The sequence below is a fragment of the Asparagus officinalis genome, chromosome 7 (genome assembly GCF_001876935.1).
Source record: "Asparagus officinalis chromosome 7, Aspof.V1, whole genome shotgun sequence".
NCBI classification, from domain to species: domain Eukaryota; kingdom Viridiplantae; phylum Streptophyta; class Magnoliopsida; order Asparagales; family Asparagaceae; genus Asparagus; species Asparagus officinalis.
Genome location: NC_033800.1, coordinates 69,222,105 through 69,236,071, shown reverse-complemented (window position 1 = coordinate 69,236,071; position 13,967 = coordinate 69,222,105). Strand labels below are relative to the sequence as shown.

At 36.9% G+C, this 13,967-nt stretch overlaps 1 protein-coding gene across 1 annotated transcript; it reads left to right on the top strand.

Moving 5' to 3' along the window:
* On the top strand, nt 8,778-13,054 carry LOC109849881 (ribokinase-like). Its single transcript, XM_020419764.1, has 11 exons — nt 8,778-8,921; nt 9,005-9,071; nt 9,140-9,238; nt 9,321-9,398; nt 9,466-9,540; nt 10,271-10,323; nt 10,840-10,990; nt 11,524-11,634; nt 11,929-12,055; nt 12,183-12,283; nt 12,390-13,054. The coding sequence occupies exons 1-11, from the start codon at nt 8,869-8,871 to the stop codon at nt 12,639-12,641; spliced, it is 1,167 nt and encodes a 388-aa protein (XP_020275353.1). The 5' UTR covers nt 8,778-8,868; the 3' UTR covers nt 12,642-13,054.

Genomic DNA, 13,967 nt, shown 5'->3' with positions numbered 1-13,967 from the left:
TATAAACACGTGTATGATTTGTTCTTGTATATATGAATGTAGTTATCGTATAATGATTTTGTTCTTCTTCCGCCTTGGCCATTCCAAATCTCGGCCGTCCCTTTCTTCATCCCTGGTCAGGGTGGAGCTAAAAAGGTATTAATCTAGGTTTAGTGCCCATTATGATCATGGTCCTCTTTTTGTTCCCATAGCTTTAGTTGAAGAACTTTAGGGCATTGTTCGGTCTAATTAATGTCTCAGGCCCTTTAATTAGTTGTGCAATTAACTTTATAACAATAAGTTCAGCAGACGGCTCCTTGTCGCATCCTCAATTGCTAGCACGGTACTCTAAAAAGTTCTGCCGTAAATTAAGACATTTTTTTTCTTCACCCGGCTGTGCGAAACCGTAGTTTTTCTGTTGGGAAAATTTCTTTCGCACCTCTGCTCCCGGAGTTATTGTATTCAACACTTATTTTCTCATTCAGCCTCTTCCAATTTAAATGTCTTCAATTAATCACTTCATGCAATAGGACTCTTCTTCACAATCTCTTTCTCCCGCGTCAATGAAGCTCCATCATTCTCCTTCATCCTACCCATTCAAATCCAAATCCTAATCCAAACGAAGGGTTGATCATTTGGATTAAGATATAGACGTGAGTTTGCCGGAGATTGAATGAGGATGGGGCTTCGTTGATGAGAGAGAAAGAAAGGGTGTGTTGGGGATTTTAAGGAGATTAATCTAAGGAATTAAATACTTAACGAATAACGGCACCAATGAAAAATATCACAAGCAAACAAACACCAAGATTTAACGTGGTTCGGCAAATCGTGCCTACGTCCACGAGGCAATCCAGAGAGAAATATTTCACTATGAATCAAGAGTACAATCCCTCCAAGTTACACCTGAACTTGATGATTAAATCACAAGAGAAAGATACAGTGTTACCTCTAGGGCACCAAAACCCTAAAACCTGTCTCACCAAAAATCTCTAAGTCCCATGGAGAAATCAGCACCGTACCCTCGACGGCGTCGTCGTTCTGAAGACAACAGCTTTTGAATCACTGCAATCGGACACCCGAACTATCCGGAATCTGAAATTTTCTCTTTCTCTTCTTCTCTCTCTCCCCTCTGTTCAAGACCGATTAATGTTCACGACCGATTACTGTTCACCCAAAAATTGTTTATATAAAAATTAATCTCATGGCTCTATTATATAGAATTCTTCAAACCTATTCCTACTTCAAATAGATCATCCAAATCCTATTCTAAATAGAGTTCTAATCCATGTAGACTTCTTATAGATAGAATTTTAATTTATGTAGACCTTCTCATGTGGGCCTTATCTTGGGCTGGACCCACAACAATCTCCCCCTCCAGCCCAAGGAGGGAATATGCCAATCTTTAACTCCTCAACGAGTGTTCATGTCGGCCAATCGCCTACACAACTCGGTCTTCTCTCTGGAAACGGTCTTCGTTAAAAAATCTGCTGGATTTTTATCTGTGTGAATCTTTTATAACTTCAGCTCCTCTTTCTCAACAGCTTCTCTAAGCCAATGATATCTCACATCAATGTGTTTCGTCCTGGAATGGAAGGTAGAATTCTTGCTCAAATCAAGAGCACTTTGACTATCAATGAAGATTTGATAATTATCCTGCTGTAAGCCTAACTCCTGCAGAAATCTTCTCAACCAAAGCATCTCTTTACTGGCTTCTGCAGATGCAATAAATTCCGCCTCTGTTGTAGATAAATCAACACACTTCTGCAACCTGGACTGCCAAGATACTGCTCCCCATGTAAAAAGTGAACAACTAACCTGAGGTAGACTTCCTGTGATCGAGATCATTTGCCATATCTGCATCTGCAAAACCATGTAATACTGCCTTCGAACTTCCAAAACTCAAACACAATCTGGAACTGGCTTTTAAATATTTTAAGATCCACTTTACACCTTCCCAATAAACTTTTCCTGGATTAGAAAGAAACCTGCTCACAACGCCAACTGCATGAGCTATATCTGACCGAGTACAAACCATGACATACATCAAACTCCCTACAGCTGAAGAGTAAGGAATATTCTCCATCTTACTCTTTTCCTCATCTGTAGTCGGGCAAATTTTTTTGCTAAGCTTCAAATGATCTACAAGAGGAGTACTGACTGACTTGACATCTTTCATGTTGAATCTATCAAGTAACCGTTCAACATATTTCTACTGTGATAACCACAACTTCCTGGCTTTCCTGTCATGAGCAATATCCATACCAAGAATCCCCTGTACCGAGCCCAAATCCTTCATGTCAAAAGATTTAAATAACTCCTGCTTCAGCCCACCGATTATTTGACTATCCTGACCAACAATGAACATATCGTCCACGTAAAGCAAAAGAATAGTGAAACTAGAATCTGAAATTCTTCTGAAATATACACACGAATCTGCAACTGTCCTCTGGTAGTCATGACTTAACATGAAAGAATTAAATTTCTTGTACCACTGCCTGAGTGCCTATTTCAAACCATAGAGACACTTCTTCAACCTACAAACCATTTGTTCTTTTTCCTTCACTTCAAAACCCTTCAGCTGCTCCATGTAGATCTCCTCCTCCAAATCACCATGAAAGAATACAATTTTCACATCAAGCTTCTCAATCTCAAGGTCTAAACTAGCTGCTAACCTCAAGATAACTCTAATGGACGTCATCTTCACAACCGGTGAAAAAATCTCATCAAAATCAATACCATTTTTCTGACCATAGCCTTTCACCACTAATCTGGCTTTGTATTTCTGAATCTCTTTGTATCCATCCTTCTTTACCTTGAACACCCACTTATTCTTCAAAGTTTTTCTGTCCTTCGGCAAATCCACCAACTCATAAGTATCGTTCTTCTTAAGAGACTTCATCTCTTTCTTCATAGTCTGGAACCATCTGTCCTTATTTTTATGAGTACGTGCCTCCTGAAAGCTTTATGGCTCCCCCTCTTATGTCAGCAAAGAATACTCTACAAGAGGATATCTCGTAGATGGTTGATGCTCTCTAGTTGATCTCCTAAGTTATGGCTCTGCAAACTCCTGTTGCTGGTAATGCTCCCCCTGCTGAGGAGCCTCCTGCTCATGATTCTGATCAATGTCTCCCTGCTCTGGTATCCGATCATCATCATTAACATCATCATCATATACCTGCTCTGTATTTGTAGGATGCAACTGTACTGGAGACGAAACATGTGTCATATTTGGAATCTCACTAGCAATACTCTCTGACTGCTCTGCTCTCCCGAGATCTGCAATAGTCTGATCCTCCTGAAAAATCACATCTGCTTGTATGATAATTTGTCTCTTTTCTGGATCCCATAGTTTATAGCCGAACTCATCTTCTCCATAACTAAGAAAGATGCAAGGAATTACTCTATCATCAAGCTTCTATCTCTTCTCCTTCGGAATATATGCAAACGCCTGCAACCAAACACCTTCAAATGAGAATAGGAAATATCTTTTCCGGACCAAACTCTCTGTGGAATATTAAAACCCAAAGAAACTGAAGGAGACCTGTTGATTATGTAGCATGCAGTGCGAACAGCTTCAGCCTAGAAGCTCTTAGGTAACTTCGCCATCTTCAACATGCATCTGACTTTCTCCACAATGGTCCTAATGTACCTCTCTGCAACTCCATTATGTTGTGTGTGCTGGGTTCTGTCCTCTGATGTCGAATATCATGTTTGGAGCAATAATCTTTAAACTCAATGGAAGTGTACTCTCCTCCATTATCAGTGCGCAAACACTTAAACTTCTTTCCTGTCCTCCTCTCCAACATAGCATGAAACTGCTGGAAAACTAAAAATACCTGATCCTTTATCCTCAACAAGAAGACCCACATATTCCATGATGCATCATCAATAAATATGACAAAATACTTATTGCCACACAAGGACTCCACCTCAATAGGACCACAAACGTCAGAATAAATCAAATCCAGGATATTATCTTTTCTTTTAGAAGACTTATTAAAAGAAACTCTATGTTGTTTGCCAAATAAACAATAATCACAAGGGGTGAGTAACGAACATTTAGCAAAGGGAATAAGAGACTTCTTTGCCAATATCTGTAACCCTTTTTTGCTCATGTGTCCGAGCCTCCTATGCCACAAACTGAGAGTGTCACTGTCTTGAGCCACGCTCAAAGAATCACATGAATCCTTCGCTTGAGTCTTGTATAAATTGCAATATACACTTTCTCTAGCCACCACAAGAGAGCCTTTGGTGATTTTATATTTTCCTCCACCCGAAATTAAGTTGAGCCGCAAATTGAGAACATGCCGCATATTTTTTAAGATCAATGTGCATTCGATATCTGTCTGCAAGTGTATATCACCAAGTCTCACAATCTTCGAGTAGCTAGTATTGCCCATCTTCACATTGCCAAAGTCACCTACTTTATACGACGTGAAAATGTCTCGATTGAAGGTAGCATGACATGTAGCTCCTGTATCCACTATCCACTCGGAATTCTGACTTGTAACATGCATACACTATTATTTCCTGCAAATAAGAATAACATCGGTCTCAAACAAAGTAGTTATAGTGTCACTGTCAACTTTCTTCTTCTCATCTTTCTTTTCACCTTTTTCCCCAGCTTGCTCTTTCTTCAATGCCCAACAATTCTTCTTGATATGACCTGGCTTCCCACAATAAAAGAAACCTCTATTTTTAGACTTTGATCTGTCGTTGGATGTTCCACGAGTTCTGGATTGGTCCCTGTACCTGCTCCTGCCCTGTTCTCCGTGACGAGTGCATGTGAGTTATCTGTATTGGTAGACTTCCTCCGAGTTTCCTTATTGAATAAACTGCTAGTAACCATACTCATCGATAACACACCATCTGGAGCTGCGTTGCTGACTGTCACAACCAGTGTCTCCTAACTGTCTGGCAAAGAACCCAATAGCAATAAAGCCTGTAGCTCATCATCGATAGTCATCTTCATGGTAGCTAACTGATTAATCAATTTCTTGAACTCATTCAAGTGCCATGCTATGTTGCTTCCTTCTTTGAATTTTAAGTTCACTAACCGCCTCATAATAAACGTCTTGTTTCCTGCAGTTTTCTGCTCGTAGAGATCCTCAAGCTTCTTCCAAAGAGACTTCACATTAGTCTCACCCGATACATGATGAAATACACTAACGTCGATCCATATCTGAATATAACTGATCGTCTTCCTGTGTTATTTCTCCTATTCTTTATCAGTCATCTTTTCTGGCTTGGCTTCATCTCCCTCAATGGGGTCATGTAAATCTTAATCGCGAGTAGGTTACAAAAAATAGAAGCTAATATTAGATTAGTGGAGGGTTACAAAAAATAGAAGCTAATATTAGTGGACAATTAATAAGAGAGTTATGCCATTATTAAGAATGTATGCATGTATATGTATGTGTTTATATGTATGCAAGTAGGTGTTTTATAGATGTATGTATGTGGTTTGGATGATATTTTTGGAAGAAATGTTTTAACATACCAACACACTTTTATAATAGGCGTTTTAAGTGGAGGGGTTACAAAAAATATAAGTTAATATTAGTGGAAAATTAATAGGAGAGTTATGTCATTATTAAGAATGTATGCATGTAAGCATTTTAAGTTGACACTTTGTTTGCAAATTGAAACGTATATTATTAGTTTGTCATATTTGTGTGTATTCAATTCTCAGCTATTAAGTCAAAACAACTTACAATCTTAAAAAAATTATAATAACATTAATATTGGATTAGTGGAGGGGTTACAAAAAATAGAAGTTAATATTAGTGGACAATTAATAGATATTGGATTAGTGGAGGGGTTACAAAAAATAGAAGTTAATATTAGTGGACAATTAATAGGAGAATTATGCCATTATTAAGAATGTATGCATACAAAAAATAGAAGTTAATATTAGTGGACAATTAATAGGAGAATTATGCCATTATTAAGAATGTATGCATATATATGTATGTGTTTATATGTATGCAAGTATGTGTTTTATGGATGCAAGTATGTGTTTTATGGATGCATGTATGTGGTTTGGAGGGTATTTTTGGAAGAAATGTTTTAACATACCAACACACTTTTATAATAGTATTAGATTAGATTAGATTAGATTAAATATTAGATTAGGTTAGATTAGATAATCTTCTATTTATTTCAAGAGTGGTTATGAAAAGTTTTAAACATGATTTAGTGTAACATATCCTTATATATGTGAATCTCTATTATAGCAAACAACACCTAATAATAAATAACAAAAAAAATATCATTGAAGAAATCATTAATCGACATGCTTATTTCATCTAAAAATCGCGACACATTGTTCGTCCGTATTATTATATGATTTTTGTTCCCGATGTTATTCCTTTAAATCTTTAAATACTTTAAATTAGTCCCTCAGAATTAGGGCCGGCCCTGGGGTAAGCCCACTAAGCCCCGGGGGCTGGGGGCAACCAAAATCTAGGGTTTTAGAAGTTTGACAAAATACTGATGTTTTGTTTGGTAAAAATCACAGCATTTCAAGAAGAAGAACCAGAAGCCGCGCGCTGTATGAAGCCTTCCTCAAAGTTAAAGAACGTAGTTTTCCTTCTTCCACTTTGACCCTAGTTACGGAAGAAACTAAAAAGATGTGATTTTTTTTTAAGAAATGTGTATTGTGGTTGCTGAATTGATGCTTCTAGGGTTCATATCGTTGCTGTTGACGGTGTTTCAAGGTATGATTCAAAAGATCTGCATCCCTGAGGGGTGGACTAATCACATGCTCCCATGCAAGAAGGAAGATGAAAAATCTGAGGCCGCCACGACCGATCATTTGGTTTCGGGAGTTCTGTGCAGGCTTCTATCTGAAGAGGGATCAGTAACAACACATTGTAGCAGAAAGGTCTTTTCTTTCTTCTTTTTCTTTCATTTTTCTTCCTTACCCATTAATGTAATAAGCGAAAGAAGTATATTGAAGGAACACATGAGGCTTGTTAGTAATTGGAATGTAAAGATTAGAAAAGGGAACAAAATATATAAATGCAATTGAAATGGGAGCAACAACAGAACATATTCCAGTAGAAATTAAGATCCTTTCTTTTTTTTTCAATCTTGTTCTTACCCATTAATGCAATGATCAGTGAAAGTGACTTATATTGAAAGAACATAAGAAGCTGGTTGGTATTTCAAATGTAAATCTTGTAAAAGGAAAAATGGTAAATGCAGTTGTTATATTTCTTATAGAAATTAAGGTTAGGTTAAAGTTCACAAAAACCCCAAAAAATTACGTTAGAGTTTGGCCCATTTAAGATATTCCCTAGTTTATTGATGTCCCGTTTATTGACGTCCTGTTTCTTGTGGAGCATTAGAGACGATAATTACTGATTGCTTCAGTACAACATCATCTGGTTAGAATAATTCCTATTCCAACAATTAGCGAGAGTTGGGATAGTGTCTGTGAGCGAGAGTACAGTTTTCTTGTTCCGATAACTTATAAGGTTCATAACTCATTTTGTTGGGAAAGAATTCATCTATGAAGTGTAAATTCCAACGCATCCTCCAATATTAAGCTTACATCTCATGCTGTTTAATTGGATGTCTTAAAATGACGTTGTTGGAAAATATTTTATAACAAATTATATCATGCAAATTATATTAGCAATACTCACCTATTTTTCCTATGGACCCTGCCTATAGGTTGTTGATGCAGCTACTAGAGAAGGTGCAATGATCTTGGAACAATGGTTTATTGGTTGTCCTGCAAGCCATGTTGTCTGTGAAGGTCCTTCTATTTGGAAATACATTGGTCATACTAATCATCTTGTAACTGTAAGGATCACTTCATTGCCTTGTATTCTCTCAACATTCATCATCTTCTATCCTGTTCAGAAACACAACATGTACTAATATTAGTTTGAGGAAATTCCTTATGCTTTAATCTGAATTGTTCAGCCGTTGTGGATCCTGAAAATAGTAAAGGATAAATCCTTACAACGGCTTGTGCACTTATCTTCTGATCTAGCAAGACAGGTCGGAATGGTTCTTGAAAATGGTCAGATCACACTAAATCAACAGATAATTTCTGATTGCCACTTTAGTACGAGTTGCATTGTTTCTTCCTTTCCTAAAATTTTAAGTCACAATCATATGTTTTGTACTCTAGATTTCACAGGAGAAATTTGACAGTTCTTTGGTATGTTCCATAATATGTTCGTATTTAGATATTGATACTGACATTCATTCTAGTCTATCATGTTGATGCCTGTAAGTCTGGGAAAAATGCAAAGTAACTCTGTCTAAAGTAAACTAAACCTAAATCCATATTCCTATAATGGGGAAAAAACTTGTATCGAATTGTTCAAACTTAGGATAAAAATATAATCAGCTTTCCAAATTCGTAGAATATCCATTGGAATCCAAAATTTTTAAGTGTCTGTATCGTTATTGTTCCTATCAAAATTTTAATACAAGGGGCAACCAAAATTGGATTGGGCTAGGGCAACCCAAACCTCGGGGCTGGCCCTGCTCAGAATTGCTATTTTGTCCCCCCATTCAACAACTTGAAACAACTTATAGGAATTGGGGTAGCTGTAGCATTTTCAGTGATTTGAGACACTAAATTTGAAACAATTCATAAGAAATGGAGCAGCAAATAGTAATTTTAACGATGTGGGGGTATAATTTCACAATACTACAGATATAAGGGAGAAAGTTTAATTATTTTAAGACCCAACCCAAGTTTTTGCCCAAAGCCTATTAAGAACCTCACGGCCCAATCAATCCTCTTTACTATAGCCTATCCACGACGAAAGGATCTCATGAACTCCAGCTAAGATCCATTCTTTTACAAAAAAACCCTCCATAACAAATATATTATACACATTTTTTGTACAGAAGAGGAAGAAGATGATGCTTACTTCTCCTCACTGCCTCCTCTCTGTCCGCCCAAAACGCTGCAGGTTACTCCCAAGGCGCTATTAACTCATTTTGCAAATTACCCCCTGTGAATTTTCGTTAATTGTATTTTACTCCCTTTTCCCAGAGCTGAGATGTCTTCTTCGTCATCAAAGTCAACGCCTCCTCCTCCTCCTCCTGAAAACCCTATTGTGGTGAGCTTCGGAACCCTAATTAACTAATTATTTTTGCAATTTTGCCCTTTCTTAATTTGTAATTGCAGTTGGGTTGTGGTGCTGTGTCCGTGGATTATTTGGCGACGGTGGCAGCGTATCCAAACCCTGATGATAAAATCAGACCCCCCCCCCCCCAAAATATTTTTGTCCATTTTTAGAAAAATCCGAATGGAAATTGATCGATTTGAGTAAAATTTGATAAATAAGCTTAATTAGTGGTGCATTTAGGTCGGAGGAGGTGGAAATGTGGGCAATGCGCTGACGGGTGCTGCTCGATTGGGCCTGAAACCTAGGATTATCTCAAAGGTGACATCTTTTTCTCGGAGGGAAAACTTCGAAATTTGGATTATGTTTTGTCACTGTATTGTTTTAGGTTGCTGATGATACTCAAGGAAGGAATGCACTTGCGGAGCTCGAGAGAGATGGCGTTGATACTTCTTTTATGGTGGTGGGTTGTTTTTCCTTTTTTGTTAATTTGAATACTAGTCTATATATCAAATAAAATAACCACTTGTTATCAACTCAATTCAATCTTTAGTAGCACTTGAATTTGATTGTTTTGATGTTAAATCGGAGTAGAGCATGCACAACTGATATTTTTGAGTGCCGCATAAAGTCCTTTATTGATTTGCTTGATGTATAGATATGTAATAAAAAGTCAAAATACGTAGTGGGACTAGATATACCTATAATGGATTCAATTGTACTTTGATATTTGGTTGATGTGTCCTCGCACACTCTTTAGGCTAGCCAATTCAACTTTTCTTCGCATCAAATACTGAACAAGGGCAAAACTATGTCTCTTGGAGCTGCATGTCCCTTGTTGTGCAGCAGCGCATGGACTGGGCAGGAATTATGGTTTTTTTCCTTCTTTTGTTAACTTGCACATTAGTCAATATTATCAGACGTAGCATAACCACTTGGTATTGACTTCTCAAGCCACAGTTAAATTTAATTATTACGATGCAACATATTACAACACTGTACTCATGAAAATGATAGTGAAATTTGAACTTATATTTGCAATGTTTTTTTTGCTTTAGTAAATTTCTTATTGGGGGTGATCGAGTCCACAAACCTTCTAAAATGGATGCATCTTTTAATATGAAATAAAGGAAGGAAAAATATCAGATATCATCTCCTTTGTTTGTTTCCTAACATAAGCTTTTGTATTCCAGGTGTCGGAGGAGGGAAATTCACCATTTACCTATATAATTGTTGACAGTCAGACGTAAGACCTTTTTGTTTCACCGTCAAGCTAGAATTGTACTATATTTTATCATATTGTTCGTACCAATTATGATATGATCTCATGTGGTTACTGAAAATGGTTTGACTTTACAAATAAGATCAGCATTTGGTATATAATATGAGATGCAAAAACTCTTTAAATCTCTTCCAGTTATTAAGACTTCATCTTAATGAACTTCTCTTGCCACAATATTGTGTTTTGTGTAGTTTATCCATGAACTTATCACTGATTACAGATATATCCCTCTCAAGGGATGAAAGAATCACATTTACACTAATAAACCATCTTGTCTTGTGTAACATATACAAGTATAGGTAACATGATATGATCAGTTGGATAACAAATTAGCTTTTCTCAATTTGTAAATCAAACATAGATGTTGCTTATACATATTCTCTCATATACACTGGATGATAGTTACTAGGCGCTCTGGACAATAGTTGATTTGACAGTTTAGAATGGAAGTTTCAGTAAAATATTTGGTTATATTTCCAGGAAAACTCGCACTTGTATTCATACCCCTGGTTACCCTCCGATGGTACCGGATGAGCTTTCCAAGCCTAAACTACTGTCTGCATTAGATGGAGCTAATCTGGTATACTTTGACGTGAGATGGCATGAGACTGCTTTAGTTGTAGCAAAAGAGGTAATCACCATTTAATCCAATTATGCTGATATTTTCAACAATGCATCACCATTCTCTATGAGCTAATTGCTGCACTAAAATCACAATAAAAAAATTGAAAATACCTCATCGACTCTACTTCTTTGGCCAATATTTTTGAGATGGATTCCTTTCAACGTTTTCTCAGTTGTTCATTCTCTTGTCTTGTCTGGTCTTATTCAACTGGAAAGTATATTGACATGCATCATGCCAAAGTTATTTCAACTTTTCTTTTAAAATTTGATCTGATAGAGTTTTCTAGCATCTACCTCTATGCTCTACCAATTGACTTTAAAATATCCAGACCTAAAGGTGTCTTGCGAGAATGACAGTTGCATAGTCTATACATTACTATTGCATACTGAAAGGAAGATTGCCTTTGGTTTTTGAACTTTCTTCTGTAAATTATTAAAGTTTGATGCTGACTGGTGAATGTTTTAGTTTTCTTCTAACAATACACTCCCGCTTTCTTTTTTCACTCAATTAATCTGTGCTCATGGAATTCTTCAGTGCAGGCAGCCCGGAGGAAAATACCTATTTTAGTTGACTCAGAAAGAAAGAGGGAGGGTTTGGATGATCTTCTCAGCCTTGCTACATATGTTGTATGCTCAGAAAAATTTCCACAGGCAAGAAAGCTCTTAGACTCAATTGATTCTATCTTGTAAATACTTTACAAATTTGAGGACCTGCAGCTTTTTACTAACCTTGAGATAATTATAACGCTTTAACCTTTTGTTGGTTTTATGAATAGTATCTGTATTCCTTCATCCTGTTAAACATGATAACCTTTGAGTATCCTGACATGTACTCTTGCAAATCTTGAGTGAGGATTATGGTTTGAGCATAGTAACGATATATTATTAACGTCTAATTTTCATATCATAAATGGTTCCTTAATGTAATACGATATTATCCTGCAGCAATGGACAGAAGCTCCATCCACTCCAAGTGCATTGGTATCAATGCTTCTGAAATTGCCTAATCTCAAGTTTGTCATTGTGACCCTTGGAGAGAAAGGTTGCATAATGCTTGAGAGAAGCATAAAAGGTGAGCTCAGTCTATCGTCTGATTGATTGATACAAATTGAGGAAAGGATGAGATGTTGCTGATATTGTTCATATATTGCTTTTGTAACATAATCATTATAATTATTCGCTTGATTTTCCTCTTGTAGAGAATTCCAATGAAGAGGAAATTGATGTAGAGAGCTTATTAGATTCACTCAAACAGCAAGTTGATCAAAGTTCTACCTCTCCAAAGTGCATCTCATCCAACGTATGTATGTTAATTGCCAGAGTGATGTTTACAATTCATTGAATATTCAACCTCTTTGTGCAATTCTAGTATAGAGTGATGTTTACACTCGAATTTCTTGTTTCAGTCTACCCTGAGAATTAAAGCAAATGGAATTGGTGCAGTTTGTGGAAGGCTACTAATTGGAACAGCAGACACGATACCTCCTGCAGATGTAATTGACACTACTGGTGCTGGAGATGCTTTCATTGGAGCAGTTCTATATGGTTTGTTTAACACATCATTTCATGTTTTTTATGTGTCATTACTGCTTCATGCTTTCACTAGGGCCATAAGTAATAACACCCAAGTATTTTCCTTTATTAGATTCTATGCTTGAAAGATTAGGCATAGTAAATCTGGGCCAGATACAGAACTTCCTGGTGTCATCTATTAAAAAAATGTTAAATTTCACCTAATCACCAAATTTTTAGGGGGTTTCGCACAAAACCACCGTAAACTATTTTATTAGAGAAAAAACCCCAAGGTGCAAACTTTCAAATCTATAGAAAAATACATTTACTATCAGAAAAGTATCCAACAAGGATGGTAGGCCTCCAACAAAGAAGTAAATGACCAACATTCAATTGGTTCTGATAACATACGATATATCTTTCTGTAAATTCGAAAGTTTATGATATTTTTCTATGATAAAAATAATTTATTGTATTTTCATGAAAACCCCTAATTCATGGTAGCTTTGTGAAATTTACCACCTATAAATAAATCCATATGCTATATTTGCAACTTCTATGCCCTTGTATGGATGCTTAACCTTCTACCTTTTGCCTCTACAGTGGTAATTACCTCTTCTTCTCTAGCGTCTACAGATTTCATTTTCTATCATTTGTTAAAAACTGTTCTTCTTGAACCGAGTATTTTCTAAATTTGCTTTTGGTTGCAGGCAGCGGCGAATTGCAGGGCTTTGGGTGCTCGCAGCGGTTTACCATGGCGAACACATCCATGCCTTTCACCATATTGGGTCTAGTCGATTCATCCCCAAGATGATTTGTTTGGTTGTTTCGAGCTGGCGAGCTTACTGCTGAGTGTTGAGAACGATTTCAGTTCTCTTGCATATACACTGCAGTATCTGTATTGTACACCATCTTAGTTTCATATTTGAACAATCCAAACTTTTTTTTTCTCGCATCGTACAGTCAAGGATAATAAAAGAATTCAAATGATGAGAAAAACCTTTTAACCTATTCCGCAGAATTGTATGTCTGTGTCAGTGTACCATAATTTTGAAAGTTTTATGAGAGAACGTTCTAAAGTTTTATGAGAATGTTTTAAGGAAAATTGTGTCAAGACCCCAATTTTAAGAACCCCATGTGACCAGCCCCTTCAACCTTCTTCACATGTGTTTCAGCCCCCAAAACCAAAACCCAAAAAAAAAAAAAAAATGAATCAACCCTTATTCTCTATCAACTAAGCGTAGAGAGAGGAAAAAAAAAAATTTCCTGAAATGTCCTCATTTCCTCCTCTCTCTTCTCTCCAGATTTAATCTACATGGCTCTTCCTCCTCTCATCTCCTCTCCTCCTCTCTCCTAACCCATCTCCTTCCTCCTCTCTCCCTCTTCCTCCTTTTTCTCTCAGATACCGACATCCCCCTCCGCCACCATCAACTTTGGATGCGCGCTCCGTCCATGTTGTCTCCTTCATCGGC

Bases quoted from the DNA above. Each gene is read 5' to 3' on its own strand.
- LOC109849881 (XM_020419764.1), top strand. From the start codon at position 8,869: ATGATGCTTACTTCTCCTCACTGCCTCCTCTCTGTCCGCCCAAAACGC. The intron at 9,072-9,139 runs GTGAGCTTCGGA...TTGTAATTGCAG, and splicing joins CTCCTGAAAACCCTATTGTG to TTGGGTTGTGGTGCTGTGTC. The intron at 12,284-12,389 runs GTATGTATGTTA...TTCTTGTTTCAG, and splicing joins CAAAGTGCATCTCATCCAAC to TCTACCCTGAGAATTAAAGC.